Source organism: Astatotilapia calliptera, chromosome 14, assembly GCF_964374335.1.
Source record: "Astatotilapia calliptera chromosome 14, fAstCal68.1, whole genome shotgun sequence".
NCBI classification, from domain to species: Eukaryota; Metazoa; Chordata; class Actinopteri; order Cichliformes; family Cichlidae; genus Astatotilapia; species Astatotilapia calliptera.
The window spans coordinates 22,824,796-22,849,353 of NC_137435.1; the positions used below are offsets into that span (position 1 = coordinate 22,824,796).

The 24,558-nt window shown below is 40.3% G+C and overlaps 1 protein-coding gene across 2 annotated transcripts in view; it reads left to right on the plus strand.

The window, feature by feature from the left end:
- Nucleotides 1-3,558: 3,558 nt before the first annotated feature.
- Nucleotides 3,559-24,558, plus strand: part of LOC113036053 (sodium- and chloride-dependent GABA transporter 2-like) — a 28,782-nt gene continuing 7,782 nt past the window's right edge. For both annotated transcript variants that reach the window (XM_080288615.1, XM_026192087.2), the window contains exons 1-13: nucleotides 3,559-3,836; nucleotides 5,896-6,030; nucleotides 7,530-7,670; nucleotides 7,771-7,858; nucleotides 8,031-8,163; nucleotides 19,614-19,748; nucleotides 19,820-19,923; nucleotides 20,041-20,165; nucleotides 21,662-21,774; nucleotides 21,851-21,988; nucleotides 23,688-23,790; nucleotides 24,043-24,143; nucleotides 24,220-24,390. In XM_080288615.1, coding sequence (XP_080144741.1) covers nucleotides 3,677-3,836; nucleotides 5,896-6,030; nucleotides 7,530-7,670; nucleotides 7,771-7,858; nucleotides 8,031-8,163; nucleotides 19,614-19,748; nucleotides 19,820-19,923; nucleotides 20,041-20,165; nucleotides 21,662-21,774; nucleotides 21,851-21,988; nucleotides 23,688-23,790; nucleotides 24,043-24,143; nucleotides 24,220-24,390 — 1,647 coding nt within the window. In that variant the 5' untranslated portion in view covers nucleotides 3,559-3,676. The remainder of the gene's footprint in view (nucleotides 3,837-5,895; nucleotides 6,031-7,529; nucleotides 7,671-7,770; nucleotides 7,859-8,030; nucleotides 8,164-19,613; nucleotides 19,749-19,819; nucleotides 19,924-20,040; nucleotides 20,166-21,661; nucleotides 21,775-21,850; nucleotides 21,989-23,687; nucleotides 23,791-24,042; nucleotides 24,144-24,219; nucleotides 24,391-24,558) is intronic.

The window sequence follows — 24,558 nt, forward strand, 5'->3', positions numbered from 1 at the left end:
AATGCACAGACAATATAAAGACAAGGTAATGAGGGGAGTTGGAACTGGTGGGAAACCAAGCTGGAGACAACTAAACAAATGAGATGGAAGGAACAACACTTGCCAAAAGAAAACGGGAAGAGTGACACAACTGAATGTGCACCCAAGATCAACTTGACATGTGAAAAAAAGTCCAAAAAAAGAGACAAGGCTGAAGGAACATGAAGTTATCTATAACCAAACTATAAAGGCACAAATTACAAACCATAAACAACCAAAACCAAGCATCACACCAACCATCACCTCTATGCATTTCATTATTAGTTATTACTAATCTCTGTAAGGGCGTAGATTTGGCATGAACGGAAGGGACGTGTCCCCACCAATATCCAGCGATTATTGAATTGTCCCCACCAATAATTTGATCCCTTCGAGTAAAGAAAAACAACCCGATAGAAAGAAAACCTAGTAGCCTGCGCTGCGAGGAGAAGAGGAGGATGGCAGCAAAAAGGAAGAACCTGGATATAAGAAAGTATTTTTCAAAGAAACCTGTAAGTCACTTAAAGTCAAGTTCACTCATATAATGTGTCCGTCACAATAACGTTACAGGCTATGCTAGGCCATACATGCCAGCACTCCCGATTCTTCCGGGGAATCCCGAATTTCAGTGCCCCTCCCAAAAATCTCTGGGGGCGACCATTCTCCCCAATTTCTCCCGATTTTCCACCCGGACAACAAAACTGAAAAGCCATATCCCAGACTGGCCCAGCCAATTTCAGTTTCCAACAATGGCTACTATTACTGCAGCTACTTAGTTTTACTCTTATTACTCTTTCTGGGTCGCAAAATAAACTTTTAACACATTTTCAGGCGAGAATGTAGCTGTGTAAACATCAAATAACTTAAACATGTTATTGTTTGGCCTTTTTCAGTGCTTTAGTTGTGTTTTATTTGTTGGTGAGTAAATCGGTTTGGCTGAGATTAAAGTTATTAGATTAAATTAGATTAAATAAAACTTTATCAATCCCTCGGGAGGATTCCTCCGGGTTCTCACACAGCTGAATAAACTGCTGTCACACAGCAGTGTGTGAAAGCAGCTGTGTGAATACAGCAGTTTATTCGACCATCTACGCCAGCGTCCGGTTATATTTTAGACAGCAAGGAGCAGACGGCAGGTGACGTAATTCTGAAGGCTAGACCGTCCAATTTCACAGTCGCTCATTTCCGGTCTACCCGGCTTTCGGAGGACCCGGCCCACTTAGACCACAAAGGCCGGGTCCTCAGGTGGACGCAGCCTCTGAATTTGGACACTCCCGGCCTGTTTCCGGCCGGACAATAATAACGGTATTTTATCCGATAAATAAACACTGTAAGATTCAAGTTTTTTGTATATATATATATGTACATATATATCCTTTTATCAAGAAGCAAAAACAAAAAAGAAAAAATAAGAAACAGGGCAGGGTTCGATGGTTGAATCATCTGTCCTCACCAATGCCACAACCAAATCTACACCCTTGAATCTCTGGTTCTCTTCCACAGCATGTCTTTGTCCTGTCCTTCTACCCTCACCCCCCAACTGGTCGTGCCAGATTGTTGCCCCTCTCTGAGGTTCTGCTGGAGGTTTTTTCCTGTTAAACGGGAGTTTTTCCTTCCCACTGTCACCAAAGCACTTGCTTATAGGGGGTCATATGATTGTTGGGGTTTTCTCTGTTTTCTTATATTATTGTTGTGTATTTACCTTGCAATATACATTACCTGGCAACTGTTGTTGTGAATTGTCCATTAAATAAATAAAATTAAAATTTTTATAACAAAACTCAGAACTAGGAATTGCAAAATAACACTACAATAGAAAACCATGAAATGATACAAAACAAAAACATAAATCACTTCTAAAAACCCAGAAGAACTAATAACTCACAGAAAAACTCAAAATCCTAGAACTTGGATCCAGGATTTTCCCAATGTGGAATAAAAAAGTAGAAATCAAATAAAGCAGTGGGTAAATAACTGGATTGTTTTCACAGACCATCATCACTTAATGGCCGAGATGAAATAATGCATTTCTTAACACATTTAAAAAAAAAAAAAAAAAGAAGTTGTTTTAAGATGATATCATGGAGACATCTGACAAATTTACGAAGCAGTATCTGTATACCACTAGTCAGGGTAATATTAAAGAGTGGCCCATGATAAGAATTGACTGATGGGTCTTCGCTTTTATTCTCTGACGTCCATTTATCTACAAAAAGAAAGTATTGAAAACTCTTAGTGTCTTTAGACCTTAAATACAATCTGGCAAAGCTGGAAACAAAGAATTTTGCAGAGTCATGCACCTTGTTTATATTTAACTGAAAAATCCCACATCCCACACAAATGTACTGAGAAACTTTCCTTTGTGCTTCAGCTGTAGGACTTTAGCTTAAATATTTAAACTAAAATTAAATATTTAACTACTTTCCTACGAACCTTGCTAAAACCTGTTACTCAGTTATTCATTTGAAATTCGGCTGTCCCCACCTTCTGGGCCAGCCTTAGAGAACCAATCAGAAGCTACTGCAACCACAAACACAAACTCACAGTTAAATTAGAGACAGGAGACCCCAATTTTAAGTCTTCCTCTCCCATCTTTTAACTCGCAATCTTCTCATGGCTTTAAATGGTTTCCTTTAAACTTTTACTTTGACCAACACAAAAGCCTGGCAAGTATAGCTTAACGATCGGCAGTTGTGACATAGTGATGCAGCACAACTAAATTTTAACCCCTCCTATATCTGAGATGCATCTTGAAAAACATAGACCCCAACAAGTTAAAAGTGAAACCTGTTAGGTATTTTAGTACCATGGTAGCATTTACTGGATATTGTTTTATAGTGACATTATGCAGGAAAACTCTGTCATTCAATAAGGCCCCCTTGTTTTAGTTATTTTTCTCTTTGACCCAAGAATTGATGTGTGAGAATCACAGGCTGGTACAAGGTTGAAATACCACAGAGATCACTCCCTCAGCTACATTAGTTTCTTAATCTTTTAGACGCCTGTTGAAGGCCAAATGGTTTGTTTCAGATTTCACTAATGAAAGAACTCTTTGTTTTGTGCCTTGAAAATATGTCGCTGAGATAATCACAATTGTAGCTGAACTAATAAACTACACAAAGGATGCTTCTTCACCCAAGGGCAGGAAGACGCTCCCTTATCTTGGTCTGTACTGGTTTAAACTGATAATCTGCTGTCTCATGAATTTTACCCTCTATATAAACTGTTGTACTTGTGAATAAAGTTGAGTCGATTTGGGAAGACAACCTGAAGCAGTCTCTGTTTTCTTGTTCTCCCAAGCTGCTCCCGAGCTCGTACTAACACGCTGAATGGCATGCTTGAATATTACTTGAGAATATATTTGACTGTGTTACAGACTAAGGGACATTCTCTGCTGATAGGTGAAGGTACATTCTCTGCTGATAGACGTCCACGCCTCGAAGGAAGTCGATCCACGGATTAGGCCCTGGAAACCGTTTCCTTCAAAACCTTTGAAACCTTTTTTTTTCATCCAGTTACTCTCCTGGAGTTAATTAATTTTTCTACTGAAAACTTATTAACTCATTCTTCAACACAGAATTGGCAGAGAATATAAAGGCAGTGACAATTAGAGCACCAAGCGCAGTGCCATCATTGTCCGCACCCTGAACCTTTAGAAATGATGAAAAGAAAATCTATGCAGAGAGACACACAGCCAGAGGTGGAGGAGCGAGGACACTGGGGAAATAAGGTGGAATTTCTCCTTGCTGTGGCGGGAAATGTTGTCGGCCTGGGGAACGTGTGGAGGTTTCCCTACCTCTGTTACAAAAATGGAGGGGGTAAGCAAATGAGGAACTCACTACATTAAAGGTGTATTAATCTTGTAGGATTATATTGATTGTGCAAAGCATGAGCAAAATAAATTACAAAACAGTACTAGTTCAAGGTCTATTATTACTAGTTCACAGTCACTGAAATGAGACTGAAAGTGTGACTTCAAACTCCATTGGTACTCTAGGAAATGTTAATTTTATCACTTGAGGTAGCTCACATGACAACTGTAGGTGAAGTCAAGCAGGGCTCTCTATCTGTTTGAAGCATTTTGGATTTGGCAGCAGGTTGATTCCATCAAATCTGATGCCAGCATCCAAAGTGAAGACTCTGCTCCACTGAATCCAATAGCATCCAGTCCTCAGGCAGCTTGATTGTTTGCAATAGAATCATTATAATTAAAAAAGAAGAAAACAATATTATTAGTTTATAAAAATCTGCCTCTTGTAGTTTTTTTGTGAATTCAACTTTCACAAACAAAGTTCCAGTAAAAAGTAGTTGTAGCAGCAGTAGTAGTAAAAGTACTAGTCAAACAATTCATTAGTAAAAATTTCCTTTAATAACTTCCCAATATGTCATCTTAATTTTGGTAGTATGTTTAAACAACTGATATATGTTTTGTTTTTAAAAGCATATACCAGGTCCTTGTTTAATATCATTGATTTACGTAAAGCCTTTGATACAATAGATCATTCTTTACTTTTACGGAAGTGTGAAAGGTATGGTTTAAGAGGTGTTGTACAATTTTGGTTAAATAGTTACTTGAATAATAGGTTCCAATATGTGAGTATTAATAACATGAAATCTAAACTTAGAAAAGTAACTTGTGGAGTTCCGCAAGGATCTGTTTTGGGACCTAAGTTATTTTTACTTTATATAAATGATATTTGTACAGCCAGTGATACTTTAAAATATGTGATGTTTGCTGATGATACAAACTTATTTTGCTCTGGAAAAGACATAAAGAAATTACTGAAAACAGTGGAAACAGAACTCATGAAGTTAAATAGATGGTTTGTATTTAATAAACTATCATTGAATGAAAGTAAAACAAAATTTATGTTATTTGGAGGTAGTAAAAGTAATATTAAAGTAAAATTGAATTTAAATAATGTTGAAATTGAAAGAGTATATGAGACAAAAATTTTTAGGAGTAATTATTGATGATAAACTTTGTTGGAAGCCCCACATAGAACATGTGAAACGAAAATTATCCAAGTCTATTTCTATTCTTTATAAAACAAGAGATTTTTTGAATAAGAACTGCCTTTATTTATTGTATACTTCCCTTTGTTTGCCTTATATGACCTACTGTGCAGAAATTTGGGGGAACACATACAAAACATATTTGGATTCAATATTTAAATTGCAAAAAAGAGCTATTAGAATAATAAATAAAGTTGGATATAGGGAGTCCACCAACCAGTTTTTTGTAGGATCATCTATGTTAAAATTCATGGGCATTATATATTCTAAAACTTTAGAAATGATATATCGTGTGATGAAAAAGAATGTTCCAATTTGTATTTTAAGTATGTTTCAACTAAGAGATGGAAAATATGATTTGAGGGGGTCTTATAAGTTTGAAATGCCTAAAGTGAGAACCAATGTTAAGTATAGATGTGTGTCAGTTTTGGGAGTGAAATTATGGAATGGACTTAATGATGAACTGAAGATGTGTTTTTCTTTGTCATTCTTCAGGAAGATTTTAAAAATTAGTATTATACAAGGTTATAGAAATTTGGTTTGTTAAAATTTTTTTGTGTTGATTTAATTTCTTGATTTATCATTGATTTCTTTTCAAACTGTTATACAACTTATTTATCAATGCTATTTATTTTCTTGGTTAAGGATTTGATTATTTCTATGGGGGTAAGGGATAGGATAAGTATAAGCCATAAGGCTTCAGCCTATTCCTTTTTCGGTTTCTGTTTGAGTACTTTTATGTAAAATTATAATCTGTTGTTGTTGTTGTTGACTGAAATAAAATTTCAATTCATAATTGAGTAAGCTTGTTACTCAGAAGCTGCACAACAGGTGTGTTTACTGTGTATGTTTTTAATTCAGGTGCATTCCTGGTGCCATATCTGGTATTTGTGGTAACCTGTGGTGTACCCGTGTTCCTGCTGGAGACAACTATAGGGCAATTCACCCAGGAGGGTGGCATTACCTGCTGGAGGAAGCTGTGCCCATTAGCAGAAGGTAAGCTGTTCAGGGATCGTTAACAAGAAAACATGTTATCCTTCTCTTCAATGGCCATTTATTCACAGTCTTGCACAACTGTGTCTCAAAATGTAGTGAACAAGTTAATAAGTATTTAAAGTTAAGCCAATTCTGTACTTATCACAATCTTCAAGTTATAAGTTCAAGCCTTAACTGAGAACTGGTAACATTGTGTTTTGCAAGTCATTCTCAGTGATTTGCTACTAGGCAGTTCTAAAGGAACAAGATGTAATTTCTATGCATTTAAATTTAATATGTTAAGACTAATATTATGTGTGTGGTTCACTTTTCTACATTATCTCAAATATTTTCCATGATGTTCAAATTAGAAATACTAAATTTTATTAAATATTGGAATGTGTTTGTCCCGTTTACTGCAGACTGCTACCCAGCTAATGTATAAAACAGTGTTTGTGGCACTCTTTATTTATGTTTTTAAAGGAATAGCACTGGACTATCCCACAACTGAATTCTACACATAAAAGCTACTGTAGCTGCAAGTTTTTGGACCCATTATATTTTAAGTTAGCAATTAGCAACAGAATGCAAGCAGCCTGAAATAAAAGTTGACTTTAAAGTTGCACATTATTACGATGTATTATTATTATTAGGATTTTGGCCTGAAAAGTCTTAACATTTTGCTGAAAGCATTGAAAATACAGGCAAGTAACAATTACAGCTCACCCAACTTTTCACTAGGCTTCCTTTTCACATGTAACCTGCTACAGTATCTTGACATATTATTGTAGCAAAAATCTGAATACGCACACATGTATTTCAATACCCGCACACAAATCAAATATGCTCATTCAAAATGAAACACACACACACACACACACACACACACACACACACACACACACACACACACACACACACACACACACACACACACACACACACATCCAATATATCCTGGGAAAAATAGGATCTCTCAATGCACAACAACCTTGAAGCAGATGGGCTTCAGCTGTAATCAAGTGCCACTCAGATAAGGACCAGGAAACTGAAATTCACAGAATCTCACCAAAACTAGAGAAGAGAGCAAACTTTTTTTCTGATGGTAGGTTTGGCATAGAAGCATGAGTCCACACTGCCTTGGATCAGTGGTTCAGGCTGGTGGTGGTCGTGCTGATGTAATAATGTGGTGGATATTTTCTTGGTACACCATGTGCCCTTAAGTACCAGCTGCACATCGTTTAAATGCCAAAGCCTATAGTATTGCTGCTGACCTTGTCCATCACTTTATGACCAGAGTGTAGCCATCTTCTGATGGCTACTTTGAGCAGGATAATGTCATATTATCCTGTTATATCACAAAATCATCTTAAACTGGTTTCTTGAATGTAACAATGAGTTCATTCAAATGGCCACCACAGTCACAGACCTCAAGCCAAAACTGCTGAGTAACCCTAAAACAACAAGAAGTCTGAGTAATTGATAAATTTTTGTAATTATTATCTGTAAATGCCTTTCAGGGATAGGCTTTGGTGGACAACTAATCATTTTCTATAGCTGTATGACCTACATCATTATTCTTTCCTGGGCTTTGCTCTACCTCGTGTTCTCCTTCAGCTCTCAGCTCCCCTGGGCCTCCTGCAACAATGACTGGAACACAGGTAAAATGCAAAGATTATTTCCATTTTCCAATAAAAAATTGTCAAAGTATGTTTAGGTATTTAAACTTTTGTTCTGATACTTTTCACACTCTCTTCTCAGAGGGCTGTGTAGACTTTTCAACAAAAAATAACACCGTCCACTGGACCAACCAGACAAACTCGACCTCTGCAGCCACCGAATTTTGGGAGTATGTCTATGTAGATGGACTGAAAAAGCCTACATACCAAGTTATTTAAAGCCCAATAAAACATTTTGTACCTTTTCCAGCTATATATATCTATATCCTTCTACCTATCGATCTGTCTGTCTATCAATCTATATATTGTTTTTTTTACCTTCTGCATTTAATTGACTTCTAGACGACGAGTGCTGATGATCTCTGGGGGCATTGAGGAAATAGGCAGCATCCAGTGGGAGGTGCTGTTGTGCCTCATTGCTATGTGGATCGTCTGCTACTTTTGTATCTGGAAAGGAGTCAGATCTACAGGAAAGGTAGTTTTGCTGGTAAATACAGTGGGGGAATAATTATTTGATCCCCTGCAGAAATTATAAGTTTGTCCAAATACATGACTCTCTAATGACTCTCTAATTTAAATGGTAGATTAATTTCAATGGAATGAGGCAGAATGTGACATAAAAGTTATGGAATTAATTGATTTTTATGTCATTGAATGAGATAAGTATTTAACTTCAAGTGTTAGCTACCTCCACAGATTTCCCATATTTTGTGGACAAAAAAATAGAAAATTGTTGACAACGATCTGTGGATGCAGATTGTGTGTGGCAATGAACGGACCCCTGCGCAGATGGCAGAAGGAAAAATGAACTTAATAGCTGATAGGTTTGTAACTTAAACCTATTTGCTGGAACGTTCAAGATAATTTAATTACACAGCAAAGCAAGACACGAGTAGGCAAAGTTCTTTATGTTTCTAGTGCACGGGAGAGAACTGGACAAACGCCGTTCCTTCGCTCGACCCCAGTTGCTCTCGTCCCCCCCCCCCCGTAACACTGCTCTTTTATTGAGGTTACATGAATATACATAGGTTCATTACAGTTTTTCTCGATTGCTAAAACACATTTCTTGAAACTACGCCTCATATCCTCACAACAGTAAACACAAATCCATAACCTCTCACTCAATTCCCCAAACATCCTATTTCCAGGTCAAAATGAAGCTCTACACCCAAAACTATTCACTCCTGCTGAAAAACCAAACTTTGCCCTCAGACATCAAACACAAGCCCTCAAAAACACACACACTACAACAGAGTTTTGCACACTGGTACAATTAATTCAAAACAATAGTTCCAAAACAATTAGGTTGCTTATGGTTCTCCCCTTCAAAACCCTTGTCACATGATAAACACAAAAGACGCAACCAATGTATGTACAGTGGCACATTGTCATTCATGTACTATACAGTACAACACACACCAGAAACATTATCCCACCTCAGCATCTTGTCTTTGGTCTGGGTCAGGCCAGAGAATCTCATCCACATCACAGGCTATATTGGCCCCAGCCAGGCAGCGGGGGTAAAATCCCCTTGCATGCCTGATCCACCCCTGGCATGCATCTACTGATATGTCTAGGCAGGCCTCTTCCATGGCCTGAAGGAGGTGAACACGGACATAAGGTTCTCGGTCATACACTTTCCACCGCCATGCCGAAAATAACTCCTCTATCGGGTTTAGAAAGGGAGAGTATGCAGGCAGAAAGATATTAGAAAACCTTGGGTTATTGGTAAACCAGTCATGAACCAGAGCAGCGCGATGGAAGCTGACGTTATCCCACACAACAACGTAGTGAGGCTGCTCTGGCTGTGCTGGTTCCCTGTAGTCCAGCTGGAACATATGTTGTCTTAAACCATCAAGAAAAGCAAGGAGAAGCATAGTGTTATAGGGTCCTAGTACCCCATGGCGGTGGAGTACCCCTCGTTGGCTGATGGCTGCGCACATAGTGACATTCCCCCCACACTGACCAGGGACATTTACAATAGCCCGATGGCCAATTATGTTCCTCCCCCTTTTCCTTCTTTTGGTCAGGTTAAAACCTGCCTCATCCACAAAGATTATTTCATGGGGAACAGGCCGTCCTTCAATCTCAAAGATTCTCTGCAAAACACATAACACAGTAGAGTCAATCGGTACCCTGAACCACAGTTCAAGAGTGCTGAAATAGCAGCATAAACTGCCATGCTGTGATGGTACACAATACTTTATACAGTATCAAAACTCATACCTGAACATATTCCACACGTTGGTTCTTCACTCTGTCAGAGTTTCGTTCGAAAGGGACTCGGTATGCCTGTTTCATCCGGAATTGATTCTTTCGGAGGATGCGGTCAATTGTGGAGAGGCTGATGGCATTTATGCCTCGAAAAAGATGATCATCCTCAATCACTCTCCTTTGAATCTCTTGCAGGCGGATTACATTATTTGCAATTACCATGTTTACAAGTTCCCTCTCTTGCTCCTCCGACAAAAGCCTTAACCTGCCTCCACCAGGTGGTCGTCTCTGTGTCCTACAAAAATAGAAGCACTCATTACTGTAACTGTCACACATTCATTTTACAGGAAAATAATGGAAACATACTGAAACTCAAGACACATAAGTTCAGTAACTTACAAGTTACTGTACAAAGCAGTCTTACTGCAAGTACACCTACCTGTTTTCCTCCCTGAAGGTTCTGATGATGGAGGCAACAGTGAAGCGACTCAAATTTGGTTGTACTCGTTGCCCAGCCTCCCTCATAGTCATCCCATGGACAAGGACATGGTCAACAAAAGTGGCTCGAATTTCATCCGAGACTGACTGTCTTCGTGCCCTTGCTCTTCCCCTTCCTTGTCGCCGTCGTTCTCCACCTCCACCTCCTTCACCACGTCCTCCTCCTCCTCCACCTCTCCCTCCTCCTCCACCACCTTCCTGTTGTCCTAGACCACCTCCTCCTCCTCTTCCACCACGTCCTCCTCTTTCACCATGTCCTCTTCCTCCACCATGTCCTCTTCCTCCACCACGTCCTCCTCCTTCACCACGTCCTCTTTCTCCACCACGTCCTCTTCCTTTGCATCTCTTTGGATCCATTGTTTCAAACCTGAATGAGCTGACTTTGGCCCTTTTATCTATCCATCGCAGGTTCTGATTGGTGTGTGCTAAATTTTGACTCCTAGTGTTTCCACCTGGTTAATTGTGTGCTAATTGAGCTCAAGCTATGCTGACTTAAGTTAACATTATTGCATGCTAGTGCTTTCTAAATGACTACATGGTGTAAGCACTGTAAAATGTAGGGATTTGTGTGTAGAGTTTTGCAGTAACAGTTCACCAAATTTGAGTCATGTGTCAAAGCAGGGAATAGTGTTTATAGTTCAGGGAAATGGGTGAGCTTTTTGACCAATAGCGTTACGGTTTTGAAATTTTAGTTTAGAGGCCTGGTTATAGTGTTTAAGCAATCGAGAAAAACTGTAACATATGATGTCTACAAACAAAGAGTACCTTGCCTGTGCGTTGTGTGTGCGTGTGTGGGGTCAGAGTGTGACCCCATAAATGACTTCCCTAAACCTGCTGGTCTAAACAGAAGGCACTTAGCCTAAAACAGATATAGATACGTTTATCCTACCATAAAACAATAAGACAAGGTACGACCTCTCCCATGCTCCCAGAATGTGGGTGTGAATGCCAGAGCACTCTGGAATGAAAACAACGTCTCTGCAGACTACTAAGGATCAAACCTCTATTGTCTACAACTAATTATAAAACTCTAAGCATATATAAGTAGATATTTCTAAGCATAAATGATAATCAAAAATACAAATCCAACAATAACAAAAGGCTAGCATTTTATTTAGGCGCAAAAACACAAAGGTACAAAAATAAGAAAAACCAAAAGCCAATAACTAATCAAAAATGTGAGAAACTAAATGCAGAGCAACATACAGGACAAATAGACGTAAAACATTTTGTTTTTGTTTGTTTTTGTTGAAACAAGAGGAAAATTGGGCTGTGGAGAACAGACATGAATGCACACGAGAGACAGGAGAAATATTGTAAGCGCCAGACGTCTGCTTTATATTTTATTTACGATTGAGTTCATGTTTGTTTTATTATTCATAGATTCATTACATAAGTGCAGTAGTAGCATGAAACCCTGTGTGAGAGGGAAGGGGAGGAGCATGGACAGAGAGGTTAGGAGTCTCACGGTTTTCTGACCGTGTACACAGCTAGTATTGGATAACTGCTATTTTTTGGAATTTTCATGCCCTTTTTTTTGGAAGGAGTTCATTGTTACATCCTCAGTTTGTAATAAATAAAACAGTCTTCAAACCATAATGCAACTGGAAACATTTCTTTTGGAAACCAGGAACACGCGTTAGCCATAGACTCCCCTTTTTTGAACTTGGTTTATTGGAAATTACCCTACATTTAGTCAGAAAACCTTCTTGCTCCTTTTTTGGGAAAAGGAATACTGAAAAGGATCATGTTTAGCAACGCCGTGCACTGTGGATTGAAGGCAATAGCCTACTTGGAGGAAGAATCACGGTAAGCAGTGAAAACAAGCTTTGCTACTGTGGAAATTTGTCATAATGCATGAGAGTGATGAAGAACTAGTGTGTGGAAAAAGAGAACCAAAAATGACAGAAAAGGCTGTCGAGGAAAAGCTGCACAGGTTGACCCAGTCTAGAAAGGCTAAGCTAGGCCACCTAACTAGCCAAGCTAATCAGCTCGAACGGCTAATGGAAGATGATGCTAACGTGAATGCTGTTAAGCAGAAATTGCGTTTAGACTACCAAGATTCATTTGGAGAACTGTGTAAGATAAATGATAGTTTGAGAGTATTAATGCATGAGGAAGAATTTGAAAAGGACCAAAGTTCTTGGTATGAACCTAATGCTAGTCGTATTCGTGGATTTATGCAACATGTGGAAACGTGGGTTAAAGCAGCTGAGGAGCGCACAGAACAAGCTAGACAGTGTGATGCAGACATCCAGCCTTCCGACAGTGTTTCTGTGATGTCTGCTGCATTAAGCAGTAAAAGCAGGAGGCGCAGGTCAGCCGTTGGGAGCCAAGTGTCCACTGCTTCCTCAGTACGCCTCAAAGCTGAAATGGAGAGAGCCACATTGCTTGCACAAGCAACTGCTCTCAAACAAAAACAAGAGCTTGAACGACAGGAAACTGAGTTGAAAGCAAAAAGAGAGCAGCTAGATCTGCAAACTGCTATTGCCGCCTCTGATGCTAAAATAAAGGTATTAGAGAATTTTGAAAATGAGCGCTCGTCACATGTGAGTCCTGCATACCCAACGACTATTGATTCTGGATTCATACCATTACCTGTAAGTCAAACTCCAGTCACCAACACAGAAAATGGATATGGGGAATTCATGCCTTTACAAAATCACCCTATTGGTACGCAGCAGTCTAGAGTGGATTTTGCAGCAGATGAACAAGCAGTTGAAACACTCTGTACTGTTATGACACGTCAGAATAATATAACAGAGCTGATGGTGAAACAACAAAAAATGATGACATTGCCACCTTTAGACATCCCTACCTTCAGTGGTGATCCTCTAGATTACAATACATTTGTAAGCGCCTTTGAGCACGGAGTAGAGTCTCGCACTGAAAGTCCTAAGGATCGCCTCTACTTCTTAGAGCAGTTCACTAATGGACAGCCGAAAGAGCTAATAAAGAGCTGCCTTCATATGAAGCCAGATGTAGGCTATCACAAGGCTAAACAGCTCCTCAAAGAGCATTTCGGAAATGACTACAAAGTTGCTGTAGCCTACATGAACAAGGTCTCAAACTGGGCACCTATCAAGCCAGAAGATGCAGAAGCTTTAAATGCGTTTTCACTCTTTCTGACAGCTTGCTGTAACACCATGGCTGAAGTGAGTTACATGGAGGAACTTGATAACGTCGCAAGCCTGAAAGCCATTGTAGCAAAACTTCCATACAAGTTACGTGAAAGGTGGAGATCTGTTGTGTGTGGTATGCAAGAGCGAGGCGACAGACGAGTCAAGTTCAATGATTTGGTGGAGTTTATTAATAAACAAGCCAAAATTGCACTTCACCCTGTTTTTGGTGACATAAAGGATAGCACCACTGCTAAACCATTCACCATTAAACAAAACAGTAACAAGGATCAGAAAAGGGTTGTAATGAAGAAGTCATTCACCACCAGTGCCATACCATTGGACATTCAGGAGAAAGACACAAAGACAATGGAAAACACAAATTATGTGAAACCCACTCCACAGGCATGTCTGTTCTGTAACGGTGGGCACATCATAGACCTGTGTGGTAAGTTTAAGGGCAAGCTACACAACGAAAAGTTGGAATTTTTGAAAGGCAAAGGACTGTGTTTTAGCTGTTTGAAGCAAGGTCACATGAGCAAACTTTGTAAGAGAAAGGTGAGCTGTGAGGTATGTTCTCTTGCTCATCATACATTGTTGCATATCAAGAAAAGGGACACAGACGCTGACACAGAGAAGAAAACTAAGAACAGTGAAAGTCAAACAATCTTAAGTGCCTTTGTCTGTGCAGAGTCTGAGGATTGTGGGCCAACTGGGGCCGGGGAAGATGACTGCACACTTGCAATAGTTCCTGTACAGGTCAAGGCCAAAAAGGGAAGTGTAGTAGTGCAGACTTACGCCTTCTTGGACCCAGGAAGCTCTGCCACATTCTGTACAGAGACATTAATGGACAAATTGAAGATCACTGGAAGGAAAACTGACATACTACTGAAAACTATGAATGAAGAGAAACCTGTCTGTACTCATGTAGTGTCAGGCTTGGAGGTCAGTAGTTTATCTGGTGACGACTTTATTGATCTGCCAGATGTCTTCACACAAAGGACAATACCTGTAGGAAAAGAAAACATACCCCTACAGAAAGATCTCGAAAAGTGGCCTTACCTTAAAGAAGTAAAACTGCCTCGAATTGAGACTGACATTGGATTGCTTATAGGAGCAAATGTACCTAAAGCAATGGAGCCATGGGAGGTTGTAAGCAGTGTAGGTAATGGACCGTATGCTGTAAGAACCAAGCTAGGTTGGACTGTGAATGGACCTTTGAGAGAAACTGGCTGTCATGCAGACAAGAGAAACCCAGCCAAGGCTAATGCAAACCGCATATCAGTGAGCCGTTTAGAGAACCTGTGGCTTCAACAGTTCATGGTGGATTTTCCAGAGGGAAGAAAACATGATGAAGTGGAAATGTCAAGAGAGGACCATCAGTTTATGGACATGGCCATGGAATCTGCAAAACTGATGGATGGCCACTATACAATATGTCTACCTCTGAAGAACAGATTGGTCAACATGCCAAATAATCGCTCAGTCGCTGAACAACGAGCACGTAACTTGAGGCTTAAATTTCTCAGGAATGACTGCTTCCGACAAGAGTACACAGACTTCATGGAAGACCTTCTTAAAAAGGGCTATGCAGTACAACTGTCAAATGATGAACTGGCGCACAAAGAAGGAAAAGTGTGGTATATACCCCATCACGCCGTGTACCACCCTGTGAAGCAGAAATTAAGAGTTGTGTTCGACTGTGCAGCATCCTATCAGGGCACATCCCTGAATGATCAACTTCTTCAGGGTCCAGATTTGACCAGCAGTCTCATTGGTGTTGTCATACGATTTAGACAGGAACCTGTTGCAATTATGGCAGACGTTGAAGCAATGTTTCACCAGGTGAAGGTGCCTGACGGTGACTCTGACTTACTTAGGTTCCTCTGGTGGACAGGTGGCGACTGCAATCAAGCTTTGACTGAGCACAAGATGACTGTGCATTTGTTTGGGGCCACATCCTCACCCAGTTGTGCCAATTTCGCTTTGAGGAAGTGTGCTGAAGACCAGAGTAGGCAGTTCAGAGCTGAAGTTGTTCAAACAGTATTGCAGAACTTTTACGTTGATGACTGTCTCAAGTCTGTCGCTACGGAGGAGGCAGCTATATCAATGTGTCAAGATCTAATGAAAATCTGTCCCAACGGAGGCTTCCGTCTCAACAAATGGGTGAGCAACCGAAGGAAGGTGCTTGACTCCATCCCAAAGTCTGAACTGGCAGCAGAAATGAAAAGCCTGGACCTGGATCATGGCAAACTTCCACTTGAGAGGGCCCTTGGTCTCAATTGGTGTGTTGAGTCAGACACATTCAGATTTAAGATCAACATCAAAGATCGCCCATTCACAAGAAGAGGACTTCTTTCTGTCATTGGATCAGTGTATGACCCATTAGGCATTTTGGCGCCAGCAGTCTTGCCAGCAAAGATTATCCTGCAGGAATTGTGCAGATTGAAGATCGGGTGGGATGACGACTTACCTGAGCACATAAAGAGGCGGTGGACTGACTGGTTAACCAGCCTTCCTGCTTTGGAACACTTCTCAGTTGCAAGATGTTTCAAGCCCAAAGATTTTGGAAATGATGTATTTGCACAACTACATCACTTTGCAGATGCAAGTGAGGATGCATATGGCTCAGTCAGCTACCTACTCATGCGTAACACGAGCAATGAGACACAATGTGCATTTATGATGGGCAAGTCCAGAGTGGCGCCTCTCAGGCCTCCTACCATACCCCGTCTGGAATTGACTGCTGCTACAGTAGCCATTAGGATGGATAGTGTCCTGAGAAGAGAGCTACAACTGAACCTTGCAGAATCAGTTTTTTGGACAGACAGTACGGTGGTGCTCCAGTATCTCCGGAATGAGACCACGCGTTTTCGTACGTTTGTGGCAAACAGAGTTGCAGCTATTCTGAAAGGCTCTGATGTGGAACAGTGGAAACACATCAGCACAGACAAGAATCCTGCTGACTGTGCCTCAAGAGGGCAAAGAGTAGATGAATTTATGAAGAACAGAACGTGGGTGTCTGGGCCAGATTTTCTTCGCAGTCCAGTAGAGTTTTGGCCTAACACTCCATTGAATTGTCCGGAAATCACTTCTGGTGATCCTGAGATCAAGAAGGCCACAGTAAACAAAATAGAGGTGGAAGAAAATGTTGCTCCATTCAAGAGACTGATAAATTACTTCTCATCATGGACAAAGTTGAAAAGAGCGGTGGCGTGGTTCCTGAAACTTAAAGCCTTACTTTGGAGTCTCTGTCAAAAACGTAAAGAGCTATGCGTAACCAGTGTGGAGAATAGCTTTGACAATGATCGACAGCTGAGGCAAAGTCAGATTGACAGTTTCAGGACAAGCTTTAAGCCTACACAAATTTCAGTGGAAGACCTGAATCAAGCAGAGCTCGATATAATCAGATTTTGCCAAAAGGAGAAATTCTCGGAAGAGGTTTCAGCTCTTCACAAGGGACAAAGTGTGAAGCGCAACAGCCATTTATACAAACTGAACCCTGTACTACAGGAAGATCTGTTGAGAGTTGGTGGAAGATTGAGCTGGGCAGCTATGCCGGAAATCGCTAAGCAGCCTATTATCCTGTCTAGAGACTTTCACATTTCTGACTTAGTCCTCCAACAGATACATGAAGAAACTGGGCATGGAGGGCGCAATCACATGCTCTCTGAATTGCGACAGAAGTTTTGGATCCCAAGTGCCAACACAGCCATTAGAAAGATCATCGCAAAGTGTGTGACATGTCGTCGCCTGCATGGGAGAGTTGGGAAACAACTGATGGCTGATCTTCCACAAGAGCGAGTGTTGCCAGATGATCCACCCTTCACCCGGGTTGGTGTAGACTACTTTGGCCCATTCGAAGTAAGACGTGGAAGAACCATCTTAAAAAGATACGGTGTTATATTCACTTGTTTAGCGGTTCGTGCAGTACACATAGAGCTGGCCTCATCATTAGACACAGATTCATGCATAAATGCAATCCGGCGCTTCATAGCACGGAGAGGACAAGTGAGGGCGATTCGCTCAGATAATGGGACAAATTTTGTTGCTGCCAATCGTGAGCTGAAGGAAGCAATCGCTGACTGGAACACTTCACCGTTTCAGCATCTATTTCAACAGCATGGAATTAAGTGGACATTTAACCCTCCCACTGCTTCACATCATGGCGGAGCATGGGAGAGGTTGATAAGATCAATACGAAAAGTGCTGAATTCTACTGTGAGAGAACAAGTTCTGGAAGAAGAATGCCTTCATACAGTCTTATGCGAGGCAGAGTCGATCATCAACAGCCGACCAATCACCAGGGCATCAAGCGACCCAAATGATTTGGAGGCTCTGACACCTAATCATCTTTTGTTCTTGAAAACAAAATCTTCATTGCCTCCAGGATTGTTTGACCAGAATGACCTCTACTCACAACGTAGATGGAAACAGGTGCAATATATGTCCAATCTATTTTGGAAGAGATGGACTAAAGAATACCTACCTCAACTTCAGGAACGTCAGCGGTGGGCCACAGCATCAAGAAACTTTGCAGAAGGAGATGTTGTTCTTCTTGTGGACGACTGTGCACCACGAAATTCATGGATTATGGGAAAGATCATCAAAACAGTTCCAGACAAGAAGGGTCTCGTTCGCCGAGTACGGATAAAGACAAAGACTAATGTTTTGGACAGACCCATCACCAAGATTTGTCTGCTTGTGGAATCTGAATGGGCTAGTGGTAAAGACTAAGCCCCTACGATGAGCCATGTGCTAGCAACCTCTGGCTCTTTCCTTCTTTCTCTCTTTCCTTCTTTTCTTTCTTATTCTTTTTCACCTGTTCTTTTGGAAATGGACAGAAACCAGCCTTAATATACTTTGCAAAGCTGATTGGCAAAGTATTGGACAATTCATTTGTCTATAAATAATATTTTGTCATGTGTTTAAACATTGGATATGTCTAAACGTGGTTCATATTAAGTTTGTAAAGTTAAAAAATGTGGTAATTGTTCTAAGGCAATACATTATTAGAACAATTAGGGGCCGGTAATGTAAGCGCCAGACGTCTGCTTTATATTTTATTTACGATTGAGTTCATGTTTGTTTTATTATTCATAGATTCATTACATAAGTGCAGTAGTAGCATGAAACCCTGTGTGAGAGGGAAGGGGAGGAGCATGGACAGAGAGGTTAGGAGTCTCACGGTTTTCTGACCGTGTACACAGCTAGTATTGGATAACTGCTATTTTTTGGAATTTTCATGCCCTTTTTTTTGGAAGGAGTTCATTGTTACATCCTCAGTTTGTAATAAATAAAACAGTCTTCAAACCATAATGCAACTGGAAACATTTCTTTTGGAAACCAGGAACACGCGTCAGCCATAGACTCCCCTTTTTTGAACTTGGTTTATTGGAAATTACCCTACAAATATGGAATGAAAAACAAGGAGGGGAACATGTAAAAAGAAAAGGGAAACAAGACGCAGAGACGCACACACACAACCAAATGCAACAAGGGAGCGAGGGACACAGGACAAAGGGGGGAACAAAGGAAACCTAATGAACAAGGAAATTAAGTGAGATCACAAGAAAACTCTGAAGCAATAATAAGAATAAATTCAGGACTGCCTGTTGAAACTTAAGTCATAATGATAACACAAAACACTCAAAAAACAAAACAAAACCCCACAATAAACTCAGAAGCTGGCCCTAAGACCCAGAACTGTGACAGGAGCATCTGTAACTGATTAATTCATTGATTGATTGCAATCTGTGTGCCACATAGGCCACAACAGCAAATCTATGAGAACCAGAGTTCTGGCTAGGCTGTAAGGGCTCAAATACTTATTTCATTCAATGACATGGAAATCAGTTTATAACTTTTATTTAATGTGTTCTTTTTGGGGATATCTTGTCTCCCCCCCCCCCCATTAAAATTAAATTACCACAAACATTAGAGACTGTTCACTCCTTTATAAGCAATCAAACTTACAAAATCAGCTGGAGATCAAATAATTATTTTTCCTCACTGTAGCTCTATATACAGTATGTATACATAGTACATATTGAGTAAACACTTAAATGCTCTGAAATGTTACTTTTTCCCACAGGTGGTATATGTCACAGCTACCTTCCCCTACGTGATGTTGTTAATACTTTTGATTCGTGGCCTCTCTCTTCCTGGAGCATTCGAAGGAATCATGTTTTATCTTCTGCCTGAACCCTCACGACTGATAGACCCTCAGGTACGAGCTCAAATCTCTAACAGTGTCTGACACAGGTGGACAAGTGTAATACTGTTGCTTTGTTGGAACAGGTGTGGATGGAGGCTGTGAGTCAGATCTTCTTCTCCTACAGTATCGGTGTGGGCTCCCTAATTGTGCTGGGAAGCTACAACAAATACAACAACAACTGCTATAAGTACATGATGATCAGTAGTTATTTACCTTAATTTTAAATAGATATTTAAATATTAACAACCTCATATTTTGTCACATGCAGTGACTGCACTTTGCACTTTGTTTTTGTGATTTGCAGAGACTCTCTGATGCTGTGTTTGCTGAACAGTGGTACCAGTGTTGTAGCTGGTTTTGCTGTGTTCTCGGTGCTGGGATTCATGGCTCATGAGCAAGGTGTTCCCATTGCAGAAGTGGCAGAGTCAGGTATATATCACAAACATGCGATCATATTCTCCTGGACCCATAAATGTGACATAACAGTGATCCATAAATGGACTCAATCTTACATAACAATATTATGGGAGCATGTCTCAACTGGTCACAGACTTGGTAACAGAACAAGAAAGACTTTAAAATTTTCAGGGCTCTGTTTTAATTGTTAAGCTTGATTTGGGGGAATATTATTTTTTGGAATGATTTCTGTCAGGGCTCATTGTGCAGGCAGGTGGAGATGTGGATCCAAATGAAGGACTCTGAGATGGAAATGTAACTGAAGACCACACACAGCTTTATTGCTGGCACCAAACAAAAACAGAAATCAAACCATAAAACTGGAACACACAGGCAGGATCTGGGGGTACGAAGCGACACTGAGCACAGGAAAACACAGGGCTAATATACACAGGGTGGTAATCAGGGAATGGGCAACAGGAGGGAGACACAGCTGGGAGAAATTGGACTAACGAGACAGGGGAGCAGTAGAACTGAACACACTCACATGAGACACAGACCTTCACAATAAAACAGGAAACAAGAAACCACTAAACAAAGAGGCAGACAGAGAGGCAGACAGAATATAACACATGGAACTCAAACAATACATGAAACAACAAATCCTTAAACACGGATAAACAGAAACATGAAACTAATAATCATCACCACCACCATCACCACCACAATCACTACAAGAGAATAAGAAAACAATCCATAATCCAAAAACACACCAAAAAATAACAACTCAAAATACTGGGTCAAAGTGACCCAGAACCGTGACAGATTTCGACATTTTTGTTTACAAAAGCTTAATTTCTCAGTAGTGAGTTTATACCTAATCTATGGGAACTTGTTTCCAGCACTGGAAGAAAAACAACGAAGTACTTTTGCCACTGAAAATTCAAAATTTACGATATCTAAGAAAACTTAATAAGAAAATTGGCAACATTTTCACACAATGTTGGCATCCAAACATTGTGTGAAAGTTTCCTTGTTATCTTGATTATAGGAAGAGGAGGAATGTGGAACAGAAGGATTGGTTTTTCTGTGGTATTCACATTTCTATAGGAAAACCGAATGCTTTGCTAAATGTTTGTGTCAGGAAGTTGACATTTTGTGATGCTTAACTTGAAATTAAGACTTAGGTCTCACTGGCAAAAAATAATTTTTACAGCTGTGGAAACTAACTACCATACTAATCAGGTCTCAGCATCCTTTGAGTTCCAATAGTCAGACTATATTATGTGGGCTAAATCAGTCAGTGCCATTGTGCCATCACAGTCAAACACGTGAGTAATGGTGAAAACCTGATGTCATTTGATTTTTCCCTCTTAATATGAACAGGCACAGGTGATTGTTCAATTTTCTGCATTTCTGCTGTCATATTTATGCCATTACACACCACAAAACTGTACAAACTAAAACACAAACATTTACCACTGGCTGGCATGTTTGATATGTTCTGGCATCATGCTGTTGTGTTTCAGGTCCAGGCCTGGCGTTCATTGCATACCCTCAGGCTGTAGCCATGATGCCCCTGCCTCAACTGTGGTCCATCTGTTTCTTTGTTATGCTCATTCTCTTGGGTCTGGATACACAAGTAAGACACACGACTTTGGAACATTGCATTTATGCTTTGAAATTTACTCAGTGTGTTTTGTCCATTTTCTGCACAGTTTGTTGCCATGGAAGTAGTGATGACGTCCTTCATCGATATGTTTCCCAAAGTGTTGCGCAGAGCCGGCCGAAGGGAGATTTTTCTCCTTCTCTTCTGCTTAATATGCTTCTTCTCTCAGCTTGTCATGGTTACTGAGGTCTGTATATAATGTATCACTGGCAGAAAATGTTTTGGAAATGTGTGTAGGGGCCTAAAAGAAAAAAATAAACATTACATATCCTAATTGTAATCCAGGGGTCCGTTCTTCGTACCTCGCTAAGTAAGTTAGCTGGATTTGATTGTTGACGATTTCGCGTGATCTTGGATCGTTCGGTTCTCCGAAGCTCATCCGGGACTTGCTGTCATAGCAACAGATCCGTAAGCGTAAACCTGCTCGGAAGCAGGTTTACTTTATGTAAACAAGATTAGATCGCGGCCACGCAGGTATGTCCGCTTCATGTATACGAAAGCAACAGCGATATTTTACCACTGTTTTTCCATAAATAAATATTATCAATGTAACTAAAGATAATGCAGTACTTGATCCTTTTATTGATTCCATACAGATACATACAGGTCATTTCCTAAAAAAAGGGAAATGTACTATTAATCATTCTATTTCATGTATTTGATTATTTCAGATGTAATTCATATTTTAGAGTAGTAATTGTAAATTACTTCGTGTAATCAAGATGGGAGACCACGGCTATAAAAGCGAAGGTGGATTTGGGAAGTCTGTCGCAGCCATGTCCTGTCCGTATACGCGAGCCACCCATTGCGGAAGGTGCAAGATTGATAAGGAGAGTCCTCAGAATCCAGCGTATATTGCGGGACAGACAGGATCCTTTAGCTCAGCGCGACAGTGTGCTCATAGAGAGATATCGATTTTCCCGTGAGGGTATTATTTACTTAACCAACTTGTTGACGAGGAGGACCACCACCTGTCTTTTTTTGCTCTGCCCTTTTCTTGGTTGCCTTTATAAACAAACAAACAGATTATTTCAGGGTCTCTTTTCAAGAGACTAAAAGCAATATAAGTGATAAATATTACCATTCTGTAGAATATTCTTATTTCACTTTTAGTTGTTCACATGTTCTCGTGGGTCCTGTTGTGGCTCTGATGTGAAAGAGGATATAATATAATATAATATAATGTAATATAATATAATATAATATAATATAATAAATTTACCCTACCGCCTACTGGTATTGGCCAGAGGGGCCGATGGCGTGATATGGCAGCCTGGCTTCTGTCAGTCTGCCCCAGGGCAGCTGTGGCTACACCTGTAGCTGCTTCCACCAGTGTGTGAATGTGAGAGTGAATGAATAGTGGCATTGTAAAGCGCTTTGGGTGCCTTGAAAAGCGCTATATAAATCCAATCCATTATTATTATTATTATTAAATTACCTACGAGTTTAATTTGTCAGCAACTTTCTGCCAGCCCTCTCTCCTTGCTTTTGCAGCCTTTGCAGTGTTCCCTTGCATTTTAATTAAACTCTGAAACTCCTGAAATCCCTCAATCAAGAGTTCTTGCTCTGCTGCCGAAAAATACTGAGCGCGCTCCTTCGACATTTCGCCGACCAATCAAAGGGTTGCCGATCAATGTTTCTACTATCGATGCGTAGCCCCTGTTAAGCCACCCAGTGATCTCACATTACTTCATCCAGCTATACTAATCGTCAACAACAGGTGTGTTCGAAGAACCGGAATAGCGAGCTCAAAGTTAGCGAGATGATTTGATCTTGGATGTGTCATTTGATCTTGGATGTAGTAAGCGAGGTACGAAGAACGGGCCCCTGATTTTAGTGAGGAAAATAAATGCATGCATAATCAATATCTGTGTCATTGTCTCTAGGGAGGGATGTTTGTGTTTCAGTTGTTCGACTACTATGCTTGTAATGGAGCTTGCATCCTCTTTCTATGTGTGTTTGAAACTCTGGCACTGGGTTGGATATTTGGTAGGTGTGCTCTTCTTTTTACATCTCACACTAATGATGTCGTAATGATGACATGATCAGGGAAGTTTTCTCATATATAGGGGCAAATCTTGCAGACACTTGTGAGGACATTATAATGGAGTCTTTACATGGGTGATTATGACTCCTTTGGCTGTCATTTAACCTTTATGTGAAAAAAATACATCCATGGCATTCCATTGACACCAAGTGTGAACTTTATACGTTGTTTATCTTGTTTCTTCTTCTATTAAGGGGTAGATAAGTTATATGACATAATAAAGGACATGACAGGAACACGAGCCAACTACTTCTTTAAACTCTGCTGGCTCTACCTCACACCACTGGTCTCACTGGTGAGTTGGGCTTTAAGTATTAGGATACCAACACTCAATTCTCCACCAACTAAACCATCTCCTTTTGATTTCTCAGGGCTCTTTTATATGTTCTTTAATTGAGTACAAGCCTCTGACCTTTAATCGGTGGTACATCTATCCATCCTGGGCATATGTGCTGGGGTGGATACTGGCCCTCTCCTCCATCCTGCTTGTTCCAGGATGGGCCCTGTATAAGCTGGGCACTGAGACTGGGACTCTAAGTCAGGTGGGATGACTGTGTTATTATTTTAAATATATAGTTAAACAAAAATGTAAGACTTTCATGTTTACTGGGTGATTTTTAACGTAATAGAAATCATGGTAATAATAGCCTTTTTAGAATTATTATAAAACTTTTAAATTAAGTTTTTCTCCATTTTTCTCCATTTTGTAG